Source organism: Antrostomus carolinensis, unplaced genomic scaffold, assembly GCF_000700745.2.
Source record: "Antrostomus carolinensis isolate BGI_N321 unplaced genomic scaffold, ASM70074v2 scaffold3755, whole genome shotgun sequence".
Lineage (NCBI taxonomy): Eukaryota > Metazoa > Chordata > Aves > Caprimulgiformes > Caprimulgidae > Antrostomus > Antrostomus carolinensis.
In genome coordinates, this window is record NW_010318288.1 from 43,941 (window position 1) to 68,682 (window position 24,742).

The 24,742-nt window shown below is 40.0% G+C and overlaps 1 protein-coding gene across 1 annotated transcript in view; it reads right to left on the bottom strand.

The window, feature by feature from the left end:
- Window positions 1–19,661, bottom strand: part of BICD1 (BICD cargo adaptor 1) — a 47,559-nt gene extending 27,898 nt beyond the window's left edge. Inside the window, exons 1-4 of the mRNA XM_010168823.1 lie at window positions 19,538–19,661; window positions 15,771–16,208; window positions 8,755–9,849; window positions 393–544 (exon numbers count right to left, since the gene is read on the bottom strand). Of these exons, the coding sequence (XP_010167125.1) occupies window positions 393–544; window positions 8,755–9,849; window positions 15,771–16,208; window positions 19,538–19,657 (1,805 nt within the window). The 5' untranslated portion in view covers window positions 19,658–19,661. The remainder of the gene's footprint in view (window positions 1–392; window positions 545–8,754; window positions 9,850–15,770; window positions 16,209–19,537) is intronic.
- Window positions 19,662–24,742: the final 5,081 nt, after the last annotated feature.

A 24,742-nucleotide genomic window follows, 5' to 3' on the forward strand; every position in this document is an offset into this window, starting at 1 on the left:
CACATGACAAAATCGCCACATACTTCTGAATGTGAAAATCAGCCACATAAATCTACTATTTGATCTCCACTTTAAAAAGCCCTATAAATGCAAATATACTGATGGTTGATATTGGCATTTATAATACTTTACTCAAGGTTGTATTGACATTGCTATTCTCGAGCTTTATTTTCCAAGACACACATCTCAGTAGCACTTGCAAGCTTGCAGGTTTTGTGCAGTGTGTACTCTAAGACTCACTCACCTTCATCCAGCAAACTCCTGACCTTGCAGAAAACAATTTCTGTCTCTCCTGCTAAGCACCCACCATACATGGCTAAATCTGTTCTCACTTAGCACACACATACTTACTCTTACAGTGCTGAGCCAGATGGTGAAACCGTTTCCCTTACCTGGTTGCAAACATTGCTCTCAAGGATGAGAAGGTTGCTGCATCTTCCTTCAAAGCCTTTAATTCATTCCGTAGTTTGGTCATGGTTTCAGTCACCATTGCTTTTTCATTTTCATATTTATTCTTCAAATTGGCTAATGCCACTTCAGCTGTCTGAAAACACAAATAAAGATATATGCTTATAAAATAGATATCTGATAACAGCTAAGATGCCATATTTGATTTTACTTTTGATTTCTTTCTCTTTCACAAAGTAAAAGAAGTTAGCTTCATTGTGTTGCACCCTTTAATGTAATCTTTTAAGTTGTACTCCATGAAACCAGGAAAAAGAGAAAGCATTTGAAAGGACCAAGCCAATTTCAATGCACCATCAACAACTCAATGCCTTAAATGTCTCTGCAAAACTGTGCAGCTATATGTGGAGGACACAGGCAAGTAAGTTACTACAGCTTAAGGAGCTGCTACCATGTCCTTTGAGCTGCAAGGAACAGCCAGGTGTGTCCCCTGACCACATTGCAAACAGGACACATGGCATAATGAGACTCAGCCTCTGTGGCCAGGGTGGGACATAACGTGTTTTGCCTCATGCTTCCTGCCAGCTGAGGCTTTCCTTGGGCGAGGACCTGACAGCTTGTTCTTACGTTTGAGCACCCGCAATGCCTACTGCTATGCAAACCAACATTTTGGCAGGTTTAACCACCTCAAAAAAAAGAACGAAAAAAATGTAAATCACAATTTTTCCTTAACAGAAAAAACAAGGATTTGTAGTCATCCTACCCTCTCATTTTTTCTGCTCCCTCCTTTCTTTTATTCAATTTCATCCATTAAATTTCTTTAATTTACTGCCCTACTGCTTTTAATAGTTACATTTGTCTTCTTTTTGCAAGAGTTGAACCTTCTGCTTTACCTCTGATGTTTAGTATAATTTTGAAGTTACTCAAAATACATAGTTTTATAGAGGCATTATGCCTACTGCTGCTATGAGACATGTAAAATTATTGCAATTGAATGAGATGAAGAAAAAATGTTTCCTTTTACATTTGCTCAGAGGGGGTTGTTTTTTCACTTCAGTTAATGCATAATAAGTTGCAGCACTGCATATAGGCAATCAATTTTCCCCGTTGTGGGTTCTTGAGCCATGACCAGGGGAAAGAAACATAGAACAACATTAGTTTAAAGCAACCAGCCAAGGGGACGTGACAAAAGATGGAAATAGCCAAACAGTTGGAAACATATTTTAAACTCAGTTTTCTGAGGCTCAATACATTTCCCACTAGCAATATCTCTTAACAAAAGGACATATTAGCATGTCCTACCAAAATACAACTGTACTTATTTATTTCTGGGGAAATAGTACAGGTAGAAATGGCAGCGTTAAAATAATTCTTTTTTTTTTTTTTTCCAATTGTACACTCACCAATAATGTTTTGTCTATTTTCACACCAGTTTACACTGGGAGAAGAGATTTTTAAAAATCACTAGTAAATACCTGTCATTTTAAATAGGTGGGTTTTTCCATGCCAAATTTGAAATCATCAGAAATACATGTTAAAAAAACTCAACCACCTAGGGATATATTCAAATAAATGTAGCTTTTCTCAACCTTGCTGACATATGCTTTGGTATAATGTAGGATGGTAGACACCATCCTACACCTTGGCAGGATAAAGCAGAAATTGTCAGTTTTCTCTCTGTTTTCAGCCATGAGCAAAAATGTACACTGATAAATTAACACGCAGAAGAAGGATTAACTATGTTTAATGAAATTACTTTTTTGAAGGAAAATTTAGGAAATAGTGCATTAGAGGACAAATTCCTATTTAACAAATACGATTAAATCAGTTTAAGAATTTTCAGGTCACTCGTGAGGCAGAAGTTATTTATGAGAGCACAGGTAGATTCTAGAGTTCAAAGTTTTGCTTTGCCCCTAAAGCTGGAATTCAGATGTCATTGCTTTGTAAGAGAAATACAGCCCCATGTCCCTTAACCTATCATACCTCATCTTCAAATGCAGAACTCATGTAAAGATTTTCCTCTGTTTAGTAATGAAAATGAGTTAAAGATATGTGAAGTCTAATGCTAGACTTTTAAAAAAAATTGTTAAATTGTTTCAGCAGTGGGATTACATATTCCATGTAAACCCAAGAGTTTACACATCACTGAAACTGTGCACAATGATCAGAGAGATCATCGTGATCCCTACATTCGAGTCTGGATGACAGGGTAAGTTAAATGGACATGTAACACTACAGGATGAAAAATAACTTAGAAATATAATTTACTTGATGAATAAACATAACAGAGGAAGGATTCAGTCAATCTTCAAACCTTTTTTTGAACACACCCCTTCACAGGCTGTTGAGAGTCTCCCTTCTGAAAGTCTCCTAAGTGAAGAACAAAAGTGCACAACTGTTCAACTAGAGAAGCAGACAAAACTAACAAAAATGTGTTTTTAATAATCAGGAGAAAGAAAGGGGAAGCAAGTTGGGGAAGCTTCTGTTGGAAATCTGCAGACAGAGAGCCAGGGCCAGCAGAGCAGCAGTGCGTCGCTTTGGCGTGAGGCTCAAGAGGTCCTTGTAAGAGCCAGTGGGCACTGGACAGTGTGGGTGCACAGGTTACCTACAGTTCCTCAGTTTGGGACCTGAATACTGACTGAAGATGATTGTTGTCAGACTCCTCAGCTCAGAGAATGTTGTTTTACAATGGAGCTAGATCAATCTATACTGGCTATCTGTCACCCAAAGAATAATTACCCAGCCTTTCTCCATGCCTACCCTTTGCACACCTGGTGGTTTTCTTCTATGCTTACTGTGAGCCACTCTTGGGAGCTTAGATAGGCAGAAAAGTCACCTGAAGCACCCTAAAGCCAGAATGTGTGATGGGAAGTGGGGCTGAGGGGGAGAAGGGGAACTTGGACTCTGTCTTTCAGAGGTACTTATATGGCTGGTCACCTCAGCTGTACTGCTAGACTGTGCCAAGAGTAACAGGGACAAAATAAACTGAAGCCATAGCTTCATGTTACTCTTCCTCCAGTACCAGTTCTAATCTAAATTATTTCTATTTGTTTCCCCTCTCAGCCAGTCTCCAAAATTGTGCCCATTGAGCTATTTATGTATGCTCGTGTCTGAACCCAGTTCTGTGGGATAATCTAGACTTTAAAGACCTGAGGTGAATGGTGTGTTCAGAGAGTGCTCTGAAAGGAAGGATAGGGCAGCATACCCAAGTAGAGGGTCACAGAAGGAAGCAGACACCCAGGACCTGGCTTTGATTTTAACAGACCTTTCTGAAGCACTTGATTTTATGGATGGACTCAATGGTCTTAAAGGTCTTTCCCAACCAAAACGATTCTATGATCCTTAAGCTGTGGTTAACTACAAAATTGTGTAACAGAAATTAGAGAACTTCACATAAAAATGCAACCTCTGACCAACACACACGAGAACAGGAAGAAAAAGATGAAAACACAGAAAAATGTGTGAATACTCTTCAGTGAAGTAAATATCGCAGTAAGACAGGAGAGGGGCTAACGACACTCCTGTCAGGAGACCAGTCATCCTGAAGAATTGGGCAAATGAATTACCCAGCCACTCAGCAAACCACCTGCAGACACAGGATTAAAGGCTCACAGAGCACGTAGCATTTGTGTGCAGAGGACATCACTGGGAGCTGACAGCAAAGCCAGGAAGTAGCAGAGAGCTGCAACATCTGGGCTCCTGCAGAGTGTGAAACACTATCCAGGAAGAGAGCTGGGGTATGCAGAGCACAGTCCCCCTGTCACCAAAACCCAGCCATGGAACCACACAGCCTGAGGTGAGCACACACCCAAGCCCCAGGACCCGATGCACTGCCAGAACTAATAACATCCTTTTCATCTTCCTCCTTATCCTTACTGAAGAGATGTTTGCTCAAACCCAGCTATCTTCAGGCTGCCACATTAATCCTGAAATCCGTGAACAAACCTCATTTTCTCTATACAGATTTCACAACCTAAGAAGACTTTGTATCTCATTTACCTTACACTAACAGTGTGAGAAGGAAAACAAGGAAAAAAAAAAGTTGCTGAAAGAATAAAGTCCTACAGCAATAAGTACTTTATATTTTCATACAAGAAAACAGAACAATAGCCTGTTGTTTTAGTGCAGAAATCATATGTGCTACTAGATCTTTCCACCCAGAACTCTCTATAGCAATGGGGCTTTTGTTCCTATATCAGGTACTGTATGTCTGGGGTTATCATCCTATTTTTTCTGATGGACTTTTATGAGTATCTCAGTTACGGGAGCTGGAGACACCATAGTAACTGCCAATGCAGATGTGAAAGACTTGCTGACTCAACCCCTTCCCACTGAGTCATTTGCCTACAAGAACAACCAATCATTTTTCAATCAGAACTTCAGGATATTAAATTCCCCTTATAGGCAGCTTAGCTTTCTAAATGTTATTGGAAATCAAAATCAAAACCATCATTGAACTTGTCCTAAAAGTTATAATATCATTAATTTGATACTACTTTACAATTTATGCTACTTGTTAATGCTAATGCTACTTGGGTTTGCTTCACAAAACTGGTGCTGACACAGTAATTATGGCTATGGATAAATGGATACATAAATCAAGGCAAAGTAAGCAAGCAAGCTAGCAAGATATATGTGCCTCACTATCTTGAGCAATTTATTTAATAATCTTTTTTCCTGGGTTGAGGTTTGCAGCTTCTTAGAGCAAATCTTGCCCCATTTTTTGTATTAGAGAGTTTTGGGTAGCCTGTTTGCAGCCCAGCCTAATGCTTAATGCTAATTTGAAAATATTAATAAAGAAAATATAGCTAGATTAAAAAGAAATACCATCAGATATTGCCAAACACATTAAACTAAGCAACATCTTGTCAGGTTCAAACAGAAATTTATTGTATGCTGTTAAAGATTTAAAAGGTGCAACTGCACGGCTGGAGCACCAGACAGAAATGGGGACTCCTTCAGAGCTCTCCTGCAGGCAGGCAAGTTACTGTGGAGAGAAAGGAATACAATTCACAGAATCATTAAGGTTGGAAAAGACTTCTAAAATAATCCAGTCCAACCGTCAACTCATCACCACCATGCCCACAAAACCATATCCCTGAGTGCTACATCTACACGTTTCTTGAACAACTCCAGGGATGGTGACTCCACCACTTCCCCAGGCAGCCTGTTCCAATGTCTGACCACTCTTTCAGAGAAGAAATTTTTCCTAATATCCAACCTGAACCTCCCCTGGTACAAGTTGAGGCCATTTTCTCTCATCCTATCACTGGTTACCTGGGCGAAGAGACCAACGCCCACCTCACTACAATCTCCTTTCAGGTATTTGTAGAGAGTGAGAACTCCTCCTCTCAGCCTCCTTTTCTCCAGACTAGAGTTCCTTCAGCTGCTCCTCATAAGACTTGTGCTCCAGACCCTTCAGCAGCTTCCTTGCCCTTCTTTGACATGCTCGAGCAGAAACTCTCCTCTTCCGATGAACCATTTGCCCCTATGAACCTGGATAACAAAGGATGTCAGTGCACTGCAATGGAGTATATTGCCAGGAAAAAGATAATTCTCATTTTAACCTGATGTTGTTATCCTTCTGGTGGTCACTAGAGTGCACCCATGCTTCCCTGGTCAAGGGTGTGACTCCCCTACGGAACCACAGCCTGACTTACCAGACCCAGGGGCCTGCTGCTGATCTTCCCCATTTGATCTGAACAGCAAGATTCTCTAAGAAGGCCAAGTTTTGCCATTTTTACAATGCACTTGATTGTGCTCATCTCGCTTTCCAATGTTATTTCAACCAAAAGAGCTCCACCTAAAGCACTCTGTTTGGAGTGCTAACAATATGGGGTTTTCACCATATTACTTCTACAAAGCAGGAGGAGCTATGCTGAAGGCCAAGGACCAGCCAGGGCCTCCAGCCCCTCCCCACAGCAGGCCACCTGCCTGCAGGGGCTGCTGCAGCCCTCCCCTGGCACCCCAGGCACCAGCACTGCCTCACCGCCCTGCCTAAGGGCTGGAAAGACACAGCTCCCTATTAATGTCAGCTTCAGTAGGGCCCGAGGAAGGTTTTAACAAATCAAAATTCTAGTTCTTGTGATTCTGGAGCAAACATGAAAATCCAAACCAGATGTCTTCTGTAGGCTCATCTAAACTGAAACCCACAAAGGAAAAATATCCTCAGCCTACTGCAGCCTAAAAACTTACTGTTTTGGAGGGGAAGAACTCAAGGGGATGAATCTTGACTCATGTTTTTTGAACATGACATGTGCTTTGGATCCTGGCATACACCCATCACTTGAGGCTGGCAGTAGTGCTAGCACATAATAAAACTCACCCCACCACACTTTACAACTTAGAATTTCTCCTACCCTTTTATATTATCATGTCTTTTAACTTGAAAGTTTGAGGATGTTGACATTAGGTTTGCATGAACAGTATTGCAAGATTCTGTACCCGGTCGTACAGTTACCAATGTGTGTACTGCTATCCAATAAATAAAAGTTTAATTAATAGCACCTCCTTACTCAGCAAATCTATCTATCCCGTTTCAGTGAGCATGCTTTAGGATAATGCTTTATTTCTGACAGCAATAAAAGAGCAAGACTGAGCTAGATTCTCTGGTAATAGCCAAAAAATAATTGATAGCTCTATGTTAATGGGAAAAATCTTTAATTTGGAATCTAAACCCATATGCTTCAATTACATCGTAATTACATTTTAATTACATGGAAAAACCACATGTAATTGCTCAGAGCTATTATTGCTTAGCTAGAGATGGTATTTAATTACTTGAATTAATATTTAACATGTGTTGTATTGGAGGGGGGGAGGAAATGCTATAAAAGACTCGATGTATCTTTAAATATTGCTGCAATTTAAAAATCTCCAGTACTCTAGAAAGGCAGTTACAGATCCAACAATCAGTCCAAATTTAAACTGAAACTTCAGATTACTTGACTATTGGGTATTTTAACACTGAAATCCCATCACTGCTAATACCATCCCAAACTGTGAACCAGGATTCATGCCTCCATGTGCTGCTTTTAGATGAGAAAAGTCCCAGGCAATCTGGAACAATGACTCTGCTGCTGCAGCCTCTTGTACTCACGCTTAATTCTGGCCATAAAGAAATGCACCAAAGTAAATAAAACTATTTGTATGCTTAAATTTAACTCTCTAAAAAGTGTTTGTGGACCTGGAATCTAATGGATACAAAGGGCTTGGGAGGATATATTATGCAAAAACAGTGACAGTGTTCTTTAAACCAGACCATTACATGGTCCTCTGTTGGCATTTGATATAAAATGTGGTAATTCTCAATTTATTTGCATTGGTGCAACATCAAAAATAAAATGTTTTGGTTTTTTTTTTTAAAGCTGTGAAAATTTTCAAAATAATTGAAATTTTTAATTCTCTTAAAAAAATATAACTTTATAAAGAATCCTTCTGAAAATAAAAAATTGCAGTTACTGTCTCAGTTTGAGTCAGCTTTATCACTTAGTGATGTTGTCACTTTTTTTAAAATAACCAAACCCTTTATTTTATTTCTTAAATAATTAAAAACATTACAGTGGAAGGAGAAATTATTTCTAACTAATGAGAAAAATAATTATAAAAATTCCAACCACTTGTAATGAAAAAAACTCAGCAGTTCACCTACTGTCTCATCAAAGGTAAGTCTAGCCTCGGTATTGTCCAAAGCCACTGGTCACAGTCTTATGCCTGCCATTCTCTTCCTGTCAGGTGCTTTAGCTTTTGTGGCATTTGTTTTTAATTCCCTTAAGTTTGCTAGGGGGCATTCAAGTTTTGCAGCCGCTGGAGTGTTACGGAGAGCCAAGAAGAACAAAACAAGTTGCTTGGAGCATCATCTCTCCTGAACCCCACCCGTGGGGCCACCTGCAGCTGCTGAGGTGCTGGCCCAGGTGGCCACACCTACACGCTCCTGTGGTACCTGCCCTGGCTAGGGGTCAGCACGCCCCTGAGAGCCTCTCTGTGCACACTCTGTTTTGTTTTCCAAAGATTTGGAAATCTTTTTGTTTTGCAAAAATAATAGGAACATGCCTGTGCAGCGGGCTGGGTGGTAGCTGATCCCTCCCTGTCCCTCTGCTTTTCTCTCGCTCCACAGGAAAGGCTCCTCCTGCCTGTGCCCTCGGTGAGTGGTGGGTGCTGAGAAAAGCCGAGCTAAAGAGCTGAAAGAGGAGGTGGGGAGGAAGGGAAGAAAGGTCTGCCCTCACCATGACTGAGTGAGAGACTAAACCTGTGAGTATAATCTCTCCCCCAAAATACTCCTGCAAAAGGTTCTAAGTGACCCATATAAATAGCAGACACTCCCCACTGACTGCTTTATTAGCATCTTACCTGCTTGTTGGCTTTCAGCACTGCTCTCAGGGTTGCGATCTGCTCCCGCTTTGTACTCAGGAGTGATTTCAGTTTCAGTATTTCTTCCATTAAGGCCTCCTTGTCTTTATCGATCATGGGTGCCAGCTCTCGAGCTGCAGCACGCTGGCGTGACAGCTGCAGTGACCGATCGACAGCCTTCTGCAAGTGCTTGATTTGGTCCCTTATTATAGCATTGAGGTTGTAGATGTTCATCGGCTCCTTGCGGATGTCACTGGTATCGGAAACGGGGGAGGAAGGAGGGGCTGTGATGACAGGAGAAATGCTAGGTGTTTTCGTTGGGCTCTGTTCCTTGCCAGGCTCTGTGGCCTCTTTTGCCACCTGCTCAGTTGGGGTCCTGGCTTCTACGGGTGATGACACCCCCCTTCTGGCAAGCCGTGGGGAAAGGAGACCTCGAGGGTCATCTGGTCCTTTCAGGCTCCCGCTGCGGGTGACTCTGCTTTGCCTGTAATAGTCCAACATGACCCTGTTTGGTGTCTCATTGTTGCACAGGCAGACATGGTGATAGAGCTGAGCCAGCTCCTCACTAAACGTCACCAGCTCATCCTGGGCGGTGTTGAGGGTATTATGGTTTTCATTTGCTATGCTTGTCATCCTTTGCAATTCCTTTTCCATGTGGACCATTTTTTCCTGGCTTTCCTTGGTCGACTTCTCCAGGTTTGTCACCTGTTCATCGTACGTCTGGATTCTGCTCTCATACTTGGCCTTCTCTTCAGTGTAGTTTTCCACATATTTATTATATTTCTCCTTTAAGGCTTTGATTTCTGCTTTAAGGTCTATCACCTCAGTAACAGCTACTTTGTATTTACATTCTAGGATCTCCAAGCCATTGATGTCCACTTCGTAGTCATGTGCTTCCTGACCAGGGTCTCGACCCTTCTCACAATCAAGCTCAGCTTTAAGCTCCTTGTTGCTCTGCAGCCCTCTCATGGCATTGACATGCTCCGTGAGCCTGTGGACTCGCTCATGTTGCTCAGTCAGGGCTCCCTTGGTGTGCTCCAGCTGTGTCTGAGACTCCTGTAGGTTGGCCAGGAGAATGGCCTTCTCTCTCTCCACCTGCAACAGAGTCAAAGTAAGAAACCTGGGATCTCATCCTACCCATGCTGAACACCATACTCTACAATTACATTCATCTCTTCCACTCCCCCATCTGTGTATGCAATAAAATCAAGTCAGAGTGAGATGCGTGTAACTCTCAGAGGGTTATGAAGGCCCAGCCTCTGTTACAATTTGCAATATCACTAGGTCACAATTTTACATGTTGCCTACCAAAGAATTGTTTAGTGTCCAAGCACTAAGTGCCTAGTCACTACAGTGATGATACAGGATTTATTACGCCATATGTTCCCCAAACATATGAACTGCATCACTGTCAGCTATCAGCCATTGCACTGGTACATATACATTTCTTAATGGAGCTTGAATTTCTGTTTCCCATGACTAGTTCTACCAATCCTTCACAGTATTTATTTTTATCTTTGGACTGTTGCAAATTCCAATTAAGGCTTGATTACTGAATGCAAATACAGTAAATAAATCGCTGTGTACATTTCCATAGATTTGATTAAATAACCCACTGTGTACTAATGTAACACAGACCATGAGATTGAGCACATGCAACTCCCAGGACTCTTCATCCCCAGCAGTTAAATGTAAGCAAAATCCATCCTTTTAAAGACAAAGCAGAAAAAGTAGGATTTCTGGTATATCTAACAAACCACTGGTTCTGACCTATTAAGTTCCTTTCTGAATATCCACAGAGAAATGTGGATGTTGAACAACAGAAGAGGTCATGCAGGACTCCCGTAGAAGTTTTAATACACAGCATCTTAAAGCAAGGGAACAAAAAAACCCCATAGAGTTTGATCTTCTCAGGTATTTGCTACTCATTTGCTACTGAAAGACTCCCATTTCAAGTTTCAAGTGTAATGCTCCAAATTTTTTTCTGTGCCGTTGTCCTGTTCTGAGCTGTGAACTGGGAAGCAGAGAAAGGCACAAGGTGATGAGATCCTTCTTGCTTTCATGACTTTTGCAACAGGATCCTGAGCCTGCCAGGTTTTCTGCTCTTTCTCTCCCATTGCTGCAGTATTTCAGCTCTGTGTTTACACATACAGTGAAAGCAGCACACACCATGTTCCCTTTATGAGTGGCTGAATTACTAATTCTGAGAATTCAAAGCTATCAGTTCTGAAAAACCCTTTAAAAAGCCTTTCCTACTCTAGTAGCATTCCCTCAGGTAGTGTCTGGAAAAAAGTCATGGTGAATCTCACTGAAGGAAAAGAAAAGCCTTTTAGAGAACGAGAGAGTATTAATGCCATCTCACAAAATGGTCCAAGCAGTGGTTCAGACTCCTATTTTCTTGTAACACAGCCAGTGAGCAGTGGCTGCTGATCAGAATTATTAAGATACTAAAGCATATGATGATCCCCCAGTTTTATAGACAAGCTTTCAAATCATGGCCTCTGTTAGAACCTGCAATCCACTTCAGGCAAAAACTATAAGAATAAAAATAGAAGCCATATTAAAAACATCTAAAAAAATCAGCCTAGTTTTCTTGTGTACACATGAACAGTGGTTTAAGAATTAAAAAAACAGGGACAAACCTCATTATTAATTTATGATCCAGGAAGAGTGCTCCATTTTAGACACTACATACTCTGTGCAGAAGAGGACAACCGAATACCATGAGAATATTGGTACTTTCTCCATTTAACATTGTTCCCCTATCACTGCCTCAGTCTGCCTGTTGTCCCCCTTACTGCTCAACTCCTTTGTCAGCCCACCCTTGGGAAAATCCAAAACAGGGCAACCTTCCCCTTTGCCAAGGGCATCTTCTTAAAAGATGACTGCTCTACACAGATTTCTCAGACCTGGGGAGCCTCAGAGAGCGACCCAGCCAAAGCCTCTTTACAAGCATTCCTCTGTTTTTTTCCATTGAGCAGTCTGCCCCAGTTCTGCTCTCCCCAAAACTTTCAGATGAACTCTAGTTGTAACCCCCTGGTATAGCAGGCTTAGGTGTCAAGTGCATCACCCTCATCAGATAATGAAGGTATTTATTCCTTCAGGCTGGTAAGGTGACCTACACATGTGCATAAAAATCTGAGTTTTGGTTAATTTAAAGGACTGTCTCACCATATGGAGAGAAGTTGCATGGATAATAATGATGCATAAATTAGATACTAAAGGCAGTTGGCTTTTTAAGATGTATGGATCTGCTCTGGATATGTTCACAGGAAAGCAGACAATTAACTATAGATCGCACCAATGTAAATATAAATATAAAGCTCACAGCCAGAGAGCCTTTCCTTTGAGAAAACAGCTTTGTGTTAAAGCAGCAGTGTTTCAATGTCTGCTTAAATTAATCAGACAAAATTGATCCTGCAGAATTACTGATCTCCACTGTCATACTCTGCCATGAAGAAAAACTGTAACAGAGATAATTGGGATCTTTTTGATCATTTCTCTTCTGAATACAAATGTATTCTGGAAACAAACACTTCTTTCAAATAGGAAGGATTTTTTTCCAGAGAAAACATGCAACTTTTAAAACCTGTACTCCAACTCGACAGTAGCTAAAATGAAATGCGTAGATCTACTAAATCTTACTTGTTCTAGTTCAGTATCTATGGCTAAAAACTATATGCTTCTGTTTAAAGTTAAAAATACATGCTCCTACTTCCAAGGAACAAAAACCTCAAAATTCCAATTCAGCCATGAGTGCATCTTCTTATTGTTAATGGCTCTGCTGTTTCAAAGTACGGTGATTATATTTCTTGTTCTAGACAATACCGAACTCTTATTTCCATCCGCAGCAAACTTGTGGGAATTGTAGTTCTCTTTCAGTCCAGTTGGTGAGGGATTTTCTGACAATGAAATTGGTAGCTGCAATAAGGGTCTTTATAATCTTAAAATGAAAATAAAAGAAATTCAAATGTAGCTGTACCTATTTTGTGATGCACTCTTCTCTGCAAAGATTTCAGCTTGAGGAGATTTCCTTCCCAATTTTCTCTATAGTTTGCAATTATGGAAACCAATTTTACTATTGCTATTTATCCTTTTCTTTTTTTCTTTTTTAATAACATCAGAATATCAGTGAACAATTCCCAGTAGAGACTGGAACAAACTAACAGGAAAACTCAGCTCAAGAACCCTGAATCTCAGCTGTATCATATTTGTCAGAGAGTAGTAGGCAGTTGGAGAAGAGTGTCAGAATCTGGACCACTTGACTTTTTTTTTTTTTTTTTTTTTGAGAACTTAATCCAAGTTTTCCAAATATGATGTTGGCCTCAGGAAAAGGGAAAGCATCACCATGGAAGGAAGAGAGGAGCCCTAGGCTTTAAAGATGGGACGGATAATTCTTCCCACTGGACAACAAACGTGAAAGCAGAGCAGAAAGCCTTGAGCTTTTCCAAGATAATATTGGAATACAAGAATTTTCAGCAAGATGCTTGTTACCTAGTGGATTTAAAAGAGGGAAACAGAACACTTGCAATTAAGTCTCTTCTAGAGACCAGCACAGATCCTGGAGCAGCAGCATCCTAAAGCTGCGAGAAGGAACTATATCTGTCATACCAACTTTTAGGTGAAGGCTTCTTTCTGAGACTGAAGAATGAAAAAATTTGCCACACATCCAAAATGGCAAATGTGAAGTTTGCACCTCTCAAAAAAGGAGGCTGCTGTCCTACAGACAAAAATAGTTCCCACAAGAGGGTCAGATCCTTCAGCAACTCTGTCATAGTACAGCCTCTTCAGGTAAAAAAGGAGGAACATATATCAAATACTAAGATGTGTCTGGGTGAACACCACATGGCAAAGACACTACAGAGGAAAAAAAAAATAAAATCAAATTTTGCTGAATAATTATCTTTTGTCAGCTTGGATCTGATTAAATCTCCCATCTACTACAAGGAAAAATTTTGGAGGAATTTTTCACATTTAATTTGTGTGACCCAAGGTGAGCCGATGCAACTCAAGAGAGAAGATGATCACTTTAAAAAAAGCACACATCAGCATTTTGCAGTAAGCCTTTTTTGTATCTAAAGAAATCAGGTTTCCAGCTAGGTCTGGTTTCTCTTTTTAAACCTTAAACCTTTAAGCATGACTAGAATACTGAGTAATGGTAGCAGCTATGAGCATGAGAGTGCTGGGGCCCAGCAAAACCACTGTGACCAAAAATTGGTTATATATAGTTTCTAGGGTCTTCCTAGGGTCCTATAGGACCCTAGACAGTTTGTGGCTAGTGACTGTCAGAAAGCTGCCTCTTTGTTTAAGAAGTGTGAAATAAGTAATATTAAAGTCAGAAACCATCAAAACATTTGCAGTATCTTTCAAGTAGAAGTTTGCTGATTCATCAAGCTCAATATTTAATCTAATAAAATCAACACAAAACATACTCAAACAATCTTGTTTTTTCATTTCCAAACAGCTTTCACTCCAGATTTATATTGCATAAACTTCATCGTAAATTATGGTTGAAAATGCTTACATTGTATTTTAAAGTATAAACATTTAAAAGCATTTCTTCTGAAGCTGTTTTTTTAAAAGTGTTAACATTGTGTTTTTGAATGCAATCAAAAGCTGCATTTAATACATATGTGCATATATTATATATGTAAATGTATATGTACATACACATGCATATTTTTATATATGCATATATACACAAACTACACACACTATTTACATTTTAATACTGGAAAGATTTCTTACAGAATTTTTCACAGAAATAGAATTCCAACTTTCAAGCTTTTCCATTTAAATTATGTATATCTTGCATCAAAGTGATTTGTGCAAGGAGCTAGATGAGATCAAAACTGCCCATGGTGTGTTTGGCAATGAAGTAAACAGAACAATTAACTCTTCAGCAAATATAGGACAGACCACATAGGGATTTATTGTTCTCTCACTAGCACTGAAAATTGGGTTTGCTCTACTTCCAAATCGCCTTTTACATTTTAAGCAGGAAAGGATTCACACTTACTCCCTTTAGAAGAGGCACTTTTTGAAAGCCTACAGCTAGAAAATGCTGGATGTTTCCTTGATGCTGCCAAAATCTTTCAAGCTCTTGTGTCAGAGAAGATGCTGAACAGCTTGGTCAGTGGGACCCTGTCTCTGCATGGCACTGTACCCCTTTCTAAGATGATGTCAGCATTGGGGCTGGCAGCTTGAGTTTTTATTTGGCTTGCATCCCAGGCTCCTATTCTGGTTATGCCTGGGCTGGTCTTGGATGAATAGAGAACAAATGCTCGCTGTGTGGTCCCCAAGGAACCCCCTGCAGCCTGCACATCCGCCGGGAATGCCAGCATGGACAAGGGCACTCTGTGATGTCTCACATGCCACATGCTCTTTGAGTGCACAGTTATTAAGAGGAGTGCTCCTCTCCCTTTGTTCTCTATTGATGGTATGCCAGATCTTGTTCAACCTGAATTTAATGGCAAAAACTCCCTCTGACTTGCAAGGAAGCATAATGAAGTCTGTCCGTATTTTATTGTGGGGTTTTGGGGGTTTTTTTTGGTTTGTTGTTGTTGTTTTTGTTGGGGTTTTTTTGTTTGTTGTTGTGTTTGGTTTTTGTTGTTGTTGTTGTTTTTTGTTGGGTTTTTTTGTTTGTTTGTTTGTTTGTTTTTTCCCAGATAGCTTTGGTCATACTAAAGAGAACTTTATTCCACTCTCAGTTTCAGGGATATTTCCTATTACCAAAGCAGGGAAAAAAGGATCTATCTGCAACCACAGCAACTAGGACCCTTTCTCCTGTTTGCACTAAACACCTGCTCAGATCACACCTACTTTTTGTAGACAGATACTCTGTTTACTAGGGATATTTCTAGCAAAATTTGGATGTGACAAAACACCAAAGCAGAAGTCTGAGAACAGGACATATGTGGTCAAGAACATCACTCAGGGAAATCACTGCAAAAGCTGGCACTGGGGTCCATAGGATGTGTGTCTAAACACTTTGGGACAATAAATTCAGCTCTTACCTGCATGAGTTGCTGCTTCAGTTTCTGTATTTCTGATATGTTGAGCTCGCTGAAGAGGTCAGAGACAGGGTGAAGAGATTCTCCTTTCCTACCCGTGGGAGTTCGGTAGTCACCATTGAGTTTCACGAGAGGCCCATGGATATGTCCGTTCATTTTGTCATCATTGTTGGGCTCGCCCCCATCCTCTGCAAACTTCAATCCATCTACTGATATATTAATATGGTTATTATACATACTATCATTGAGGTTGATATACTGGGAGAGTTCCTTCCTTAGATTGTTCTTTTGCTCTCTTTCGTTTTTTAAAGTTTCCAGAGCTTCCTCCAGCTGATGCTCAGCAATCTCCTTCAGCCGGATGGCATCTTCTAGCTGACTATTAAGCAACACTGTCTCCTCCTCAAATCGTTTAATCTCATGCTTTAAGCCTTCATATTCAACCTGAATTAGAGAAGACAAAGAACATTCGTAATACTAAAACTTGAGTCATGAAAACCTGCCATTTATCAGCCTTATTGAAATAGGTGTTACAGAAAACACAGCTTGAGATACCAGACATTGCCTGCAGCTGCAAAGAACTGGCTGCACAGAAAATGCAATTGGGGCTTGCTCTGTTACATACGCCACTGCTCACTTCTTCAGCCTGTGAGAATCAAGACATGTAACACCTTTTTCTAAGTAACTTATAACAATAAACAATATATTTCATTGAAAGAAGGCTGTTTAGTAGCAGATATCTTAGTAACCATAGATTTATTATGAATTGCCATAAGCAATGTTGGTATGTCATGGTATGTATAATCTCAGGTTAATATAGTCTGATTTATTAATTGCAAGTATTCTGAAGATGACTTCTTATCTAAATTCTTACCAGATGTAAAGTCACTCAGGCACAGATACTCTAAAGTATCTGGTGTCTTAGTAGTGTTCAAGTACAAAAACTGTAAAGAGCCTCAACTCTCTTCTCTCTGTCATGCAAACCTCTCCATTATGCAAGAAGCATTCAGTTTTTAAAATTAAACAGCAAACTATTCATACAACCAGTCTAAACTCTCAGATGCCCCAAATTGTTAGAGATTTTTAAACAGCTACCACACAGATGCAGTAAACAGCATATCCAGCCACACAAGCCTTGAACTGTTTTTGGGATGCCATTTTGGAGCACTCAGCAACCTGTTGCTCTGATAAAGAAGCAAAGCCTAGATAAACCAAATATATCTCAAAAACAGTTGTTCAGCAATACCCAGATGGTGTAGCTGATTCCCACCACAGAAGACCTTTCTTTGCTGTCTCTCCTCATTTTACTTTTCACTGTTGGAAAATCCCACAGCAAGGAAAAGGAAGAGCTTTGTTTGTAAAGGTCATTGTCCATGCCTGACCAATTCTTCTGGTAAAAATTATCATTCTTTGATTTTTAATTTAATTATAATCATGTTACTCATCCACCTTTTAATTTCTAAATACAAAAATTCCCAATTCTGAGTGAAATAATTTGTTTGGTGAAAGAGGAAAATAAATACTGAATTTTCATGCTTCTATAAAAAATCTTTTTTCAGTTGAAGCTTTTCTTATTCAAATGCATTAATATGCATTACTGTCTGCAATTTTAAGGCATTGTCTAGAATACTTTTTTACATATATATTTAAACAAACTATAATAAGGTTCTGGTAAAAACAGAAATATCAACCATTCTTATTGAAGTAAAATATTTATCAGCCTGTCAAAAGTCTTGTACTCATAAGCCTTTGGAAAGGAAAACTTCAAAACCAAAGCACTCATCTTCAAACCCAGAGAATGGAAACATTTCAAAAAACAAAGAAAGTTCAAAGCCATATTGGGAAATGCTAAATAGAGAAGGAAAATCCATGATATTTTGAAATCTACATTAAAAACTTGGTATCTTTTCTGACTGGAGAGATAGGCCCATCTGAAAAACTATTAAATTCCATCAAGTAGCTACATTTATAACTTAAGGACACGGAAAAAGAAACCTTATAAAATTTTAAATATATATGAAAATCAGAGGTCTATATTATCTACATGGTTACCATCTCATGGATTCCTGCTTACAAAAGCTATGAAAAATCCCAACCCAGATAATGACAGTTTAGCACTAAGACTTGTAACATATGGTTTTGTAAATTAAAGTATTAAAGTATAAAATGCTCTTGAAATTTTATCTCGTAGATCAAAGCTATTTTAGGAATCAAAAGCGCATGGGTATGTGATGCAAAATGCCTGATTTTTAAAGCCATTCAAACTGCAGCAATGCTTTTTCTCTCCACAGACTGCTGTTATTTTGTTTCATTAAGAATGAACTATCATGACAAATATAAACACTTGCAAGCAGTTTTTCTTCTGGGGGAAACTAGGACAGTCCATAAAGGGGTCTTTAATTTCCTGATAGTGTGAAAATGCCTCCTATGAAGTTGGTGAAGAAAATTTCTGTGCCTCAAAGGGTGAATTTGCTGTCTTGATAAATAACTCTGACACGAAGATTATCTGCTATAAATTCAGTTTGAGAAGTGTGAAAGTCTGAGTATCTTTATCGTTTCTATTACCTGCACACTCCCTGTGGCACGGCTCCATTGTTTTAAATGTTTCAATTGCATTTGTGCAAATAAAATAGCGGTGGTAAAATAGCAGTAAAAAAATAACTGCAATGGTACTGGACATTCCTGCAGGAATAAGGCAGCCATTAGAGACTGTGGCAATCTTGGCTATTTGATAAGAGCCCTAACTGAACCTGGCAGTGGGTTAGGACATAAACCAGGGGCTGCAACACAGAGCTGTTACCATCTGCTAGCAGTTAAGGAAATGGTGTTATGGACTGCCACGTTATGCTGGTCTGGACAGTGCCTAAAAGGCAGAAAGTGTTACATCATCCAACTTGGATACTTAAATATTGATCAAGGCAAGTTAACTCTTCAAACATGAGAACAAATCTCTTCTGTTCAATTTAAAGGACAACTGTGTTGTTGATTGCTTCCTCAGCGGTGTGTATATCCAGCTGCAAAGGAAGCTGTGCTTTTGTAAGGGGGAGAAAACAGACCCCGTGATGGCTTACATCTGGCTGCAATGGGGCTGTAGTTGATCGTTATTCCTCCGGGTGCATTCTTCCCCACAGTGAGAATTACAGTGTGTTGGTTTGCCATCAGCTGCAAATTGCTGTAATGAGGAAATCAAAATAGAAACTAGGAACATCTGATGTCCTTTCACCTGTTTTTTTAAGCTTGCTAAACTTACAGGTTAACTTGTCTGAGAAGAGAGCAACACCAGTACAGGAAAACCTGAGGAGCAGGGGGGGGAAAAAAAAAAAAAAAAAAAAAAAAAAGAAGAATAGGGAGATTATTTCCTCTTTTCTCCACTTCAGAAGAGGAAAGGATGTGCAGGAAACCAACCAGGAGGAACTGGAGGGCTGAACTTTGCTGCTGGGCACTGAGTTCAGCATGCAGGGAGGGAGGAGTGGAAAAGCAGGAAGTGAAAAAATGAAGTTCTATCTATTTTAATAATTATCCTGCTATTACAAAATTCTACAATGAAATATTCCGTAAATTTTTTTCTGAAACTGAAGTAAGGGCCTCCCCATGTGTCAAAAATGGCCAATAACACTTATTTCAGAGTAAGTGCTTAGCAAAAAAACATCTGCAAAAAACCAAACAAACATACAAAGAAACTTCCATCAAAGTGCTCTGGAGGATCACATTATGGAACTTAGAGAAAACAGTGTCATTTTTCAGCACAGCACCTAGAATCTTTTGATGCTTACTTGATTCTGTTTCAGTGTGGACACCAGTTTCTGTAAAGTGATGTTTTCTTCTTCAAGCTCAGTGTAGTCCTGTAGGAGTCTCGCTTCTCGAAACTTGTACTCCCGAATTTCATCTTTCATTCGTATCCTCTGTAGTTCCACCATTTCATTATTCTGATGAGAGAAAATGCAGGTATGTTACCCTTCATACACAACCACCTTAATGATGAACACTTTACGTGAAAGGCCAAACAAAAAAAATTAATCCTCAAATAGAAATTATTTAACAGTGCAAATCAAAACAGCATCACCTTTTAATCTGAAGCCAAGAAGTAATTTCAGGTGCTGGCAATGCAGAAATGAGAACGCCTGATAAGGAAGCTTGATTAAAACATTTTCCAGATTAGATGCTTATTGAAATGGAAAATCTGGCAAGGCTGTATCATCTCATTAGTTTTATTGCTCTATGATACAGTTGGACTTAAATAAAATTACCACCTGTTTTCCACCGAAGGATGCTTTCTACATGAATACAGCAAAGCAATGAGTAATGGCATCTGTTCTGTAAAGAGACCTCTTACTGAGCAAGGTGCACTCACACATTTGTATCTGCAGGCAATAGAGAGGCACACAGGCAGGTGGGCAAAACCTGCCAGACAGACAGCTGCAAAACACTTGTCAAAAACATGACAAATGCATTGCTGTGCTGAGCAGGATTACACTCAGCAGTCTGAGAACACACAAAGCCCCTGCCTGAATTTTCCCATTAGTATATACAGTTCCCAAGCAGCCTTATAAGAGAGGTCACGAGGGATCAATTTCACCAAAAATTGCTTCTGTCAGACTCCAACTCTCACTGAGTTTGACATAAAGGATCAGGTTATTCTGGAAAGACTCTGCTGACATAACCCTGATGTAAAACACACTATGGGAAGATGGAATAGAATCATAGAATTGTTTTAGTTGGAAAAGACCTTTAAGATCATTGAGTCCAACCGTTAACCTAGCACTTCGAAGTCCACCACTAAACCATGTCCCCAAGCATCTACACATCTTTTAAATACCTCCAGGGATGGTGACTCCACCACTTCCCTGGGCAGCCTGTTCCAATGCTTGACAACCCTTTTGGAGAAGCAGTTTTTCCTAATAACCAATCTAAATCTTTCCTGCAACTTGTGGCCATTTCCTCTTGTTCTATGGCTTGTTACTTGGGAGAAGAGATGGAGACCCACCTTGCTACACCCTCCTTTCAGGTATTTGTAGAGAGCAATAAGGTCTCCCCTCAGCCTCCTTTTCTCCAGGCTAAACAACCCCAGTTCCCTCAGACACTCCTCACAGGACTTGTGCTCCAAACCCTTCACCAGCTTTGCTACCCTTCTCTGGACACACTCCAGCTCAACGTCTTTCTTGTAGTGAGGGGCCCAAAACTTAGCACAGTACTTGAGGTGTGGACTCACCAGTGCCAAGTACAGGGGCATGATCACTTCCCTAGTCCTGCTGGTCACACTATATCTGATAGAAGCCAGGATGCCATTGGCCTTCTTGGCTACCTGGGCACACTGCTGGCTCATAGAGTTAGAGTTGGAAGAGAACGGTGACCAACACAGTAGGAGCAACCTCCCCCTCTGCTTTGAAAAGAATCCTGCATTTGCCTGATTAATAGGAATAGGCATAATCAGTCACATCATCTCCTTGCCTGCATGAGGAACCTGAGCACTGCAGCTGCAGCTGGTGGAGGGAAGCACTACTGGCACCTTAATGATGGGGTAGAGCCCTCTCACTGCTGGGGTGTCAGAAAGAGCACTTGGGCATCAGTAATGGGTTTCCATTTCCAAAAGATTCCAGTGTGGAGGGAGAGCAATCACTAGCCTGAAAGCTACCTGGAAAGGCAAAATATTTAATAAAATCATTGCAGCAGTAATTGTAGTCAGCAAGCTCAAATAGATCAATCTGTACCACTCGCTCTCTAGTACATAAAGGATAAAACCATACATTTGGAATTGAGGATAAACAGAACTTTGCTTAGTACCTAGGTTAAATAAACAATAATAAACCCCTGGAAAATAACACTGCAAAGCATGAAAAAAAAAAAAAATACATTGATGCAAGAGTTACAAGAGCATTTTTTAAAAGGAAGCCTTTTTGTTAAAGAAAAATAAAAACCATCACCTTCCCCCTCCTGGCAGCTAATTAAGAAGAAATAAAGACCCTATGTGATTTATTAACTGAAGGCATGCCTTTGGTTTAAAAGATCTCAAGTGGCAGAAGAGTCACAGAGCACCAGATAAAAGTAACTCTCTGCATCCACCACTGCCTAATAAACCTCTGCGTGAACTGTAAGAATGGCATTGCAGATGATTTCACAAGGTGAAGGCATTTTACACCTCAGGGCTGCCTTTATACATTTTGTTTATGTCAGCAGGCTCTCAGCTGCGGCAGTTATTGATACCTGCTAGGTGTGGGTAAACGTGTCAGACTGAGGCAGTACGTGGACACCACCAAATGCACGACTCCACTGTGTCAAGTATAATTAAGCTACTCTGCAACTCTCCTAGGGTTTGGAGGATGATCAGCCTGGGCAATGAATAGTAGCCAGCTGACATCCATCCAATACATACAGTCACACCACTGGTTGAAAGTAAGATCTCTCCAAAGACAGAGGAAGAAAAAAGGTGGCCAGAGATGGATGACCTAAGCAAAGAATTTTTACTGAATCCTGATGTATTATTTCCTTGAAATAGTACCAAGCATGCTACTTTGAAAAAGCCTCTCACATTAACTCTGTAAGGTCAGCGTACTCCTTTGTCTTTCCTACTACTACAAACAGCAAAAGAAAATGTGAGCTATCATCTTGCTGGAGTGCACCACCATTTCTTTAAGAAGACAGAAACCACTTGCTGTCACTACTTGTAATTTCTCCTTCTCCTACATACTCTCAAGGGTATAAACAGAAGCATTTATAGCACTTCTCCTCTTACGCACGCAGAGATTATCTCTGCAAAGCAACCTCTACTCCTTACTACTCATGGCATTTGGTCAAGGAAGAAACAGTATGAAAAGGGAAGACTCATCAGACGAGCATCCTACCAGCCGTGCCTGCTGCAGCACTGCCTGCCATGCTTCCCATGACCAGGGCCAAGGCCTCTGCTGGAAGCAATCCACAGGGGCAAAACAAAGCACATTAGAGAATATGGTAGCACCTTTTCAAAGTAACATAAAATGTGTGTTTTGTCACTGCAAACACCCTGGCATTATTCTCTGTCCTACCAGATCCCTCTTCCTATTTGTGAACAACTGCATGATGCTGGCAAACATCCAGCTGCAAAGTGATCTAGTGCTTTCACTGCTTCCTCTGAAACGTGATGCTGTCAGCTTGCAGAGAAAAAGCCTGGTGTTATCAAGGCTTACGAGTGAGTAGCCACAGGACACATTGGAGGTCTGCCCTATATTCCTTCAGACGAGATCTCTATGCATTTTGTGGAAGCGAACTAGTCTTCAACCTATTAAAAAAAAAAATCATGCTGAGTACATTCTTTGTTACTGTCAGTAAGCAGGATATATTTGTTTCCATCGAATGCTCTGATTAAAGACAGTATCTTCTCACAACTCTCTATTGCTATATTGAATTATTTTAAATACATATTTCTTAAGCAGACAACACACAGTTATAGAGGACAGACTTTGCTCTGTCGATACAGTGCCAGTAAGATGCACACTTTTTATTTGGCCATTGCATCAGTCCTCTTCTGAGGTGACCCAGACTTGTTTGAAGAGTATGAGAGGATTTAAAACACAAGGCAAAAGGAGAGCTGTCAGCAGGGCAATTATCTATAAAAACCACTAGAGGACAACGTAATCCAAATTATTAGTAAAATAATTCATAATTAAACTTTACTGATAATCAAGCACTGAATATTAAGCTTGCAGGACAGAGCAATTCAGCCAGAATTTTTTACTTGAGTACTTGCTTTTACTTGGGTACTGCTTCAAGTTTTTTTACATTTCCAGAGAGGATTCCCCTATGAACTACTAGATCTGCAAAAACCAAATTAATCCAAGAGGTGGAGCTAATGACACACGAGCAATGTTTTAATGGCTGTAAATTATTTTCAATCCCAGTCACCAGCTGAACATGGTGCAATGCTTCTAATGGATCAGTGCCCAAGAATAAGGAAAAGGCCTTTCTGTGAAACTATAGCAAACAACAGAGTCCTTGTAAGCACTGCATCTAATTATATGTGAGCACTAATTGTGGAAGATGTCAGTCATATAGCACATCTAATGAACCTACATGTAATGGAACAGACCATGAGAAATGAAAACCAGAAGGCTCAGTTGAGATTAAGTCTGTTCAGGTCACATATCCACTAGTACTTATATTTTCAGACTTGCCATATATGAAAAGTGAAAGACATCTCTAGGTTTTACAGGGGCTAGGACCATATCTCTATAGTACAACCATCACTTCAATCCTGACAGGTCTCTGAGCGTCACTGGACTTTAAATATTTAATAATAAACTTTTGTACTTCTTAGCAAAATTAAAAGCAATATATATGAATATATTATTCTTTTTTGATTCAGCATAGACTTTTAAAGCGCTATATTCCATATGCTACGTACAGAGCAAGTTGTATTAATTCTCTGTGTGTGTAGATACATTGTAATACATTGTGTAATATCAAATGACTGTAAGTGAGAAGGTACTTTAAAATGAAAGAATGGAAATGTCTAATGTTGTAAATTATGAGAAAGAACTGTGAAAAAATATGATTCTCCCAGAATCATTTTTATGTCAGAACAACCCCAGTGTTGCCCAAAGACGCCACTTGTTACACTCTTGTGTCCTACCAATGTGCCTAAGGAAAGCAAACTGGGCAAGGGGCAGTGACCTGAAGCTGGGTATTCTCATCTCCAAGGTGAGAAGTGAGCTCTGATGGATTCGGATTTCCTTAACTATGGACTCATAAACTGAACTTCTTAGAAATTGGTGGAGTTTTGAAGCCTTCTTTTTCAAGTGAATGCAGTTCCATTGACTATTTTGGTTCTCCCTTATCTTGAAGTACATAAAGGATTTTTTTAATTATTATTTGTGGTTTTTGTACCAAACAATCATAGAATCATAGAATGGTTTGGGTTGGAACGGATCTAGTTCCAACCCCCCTGCCATGAGCAGGGACACCTTCCGCTAGATCAGGTTGCTCAAAACCTCATCCAACCTGGCCTT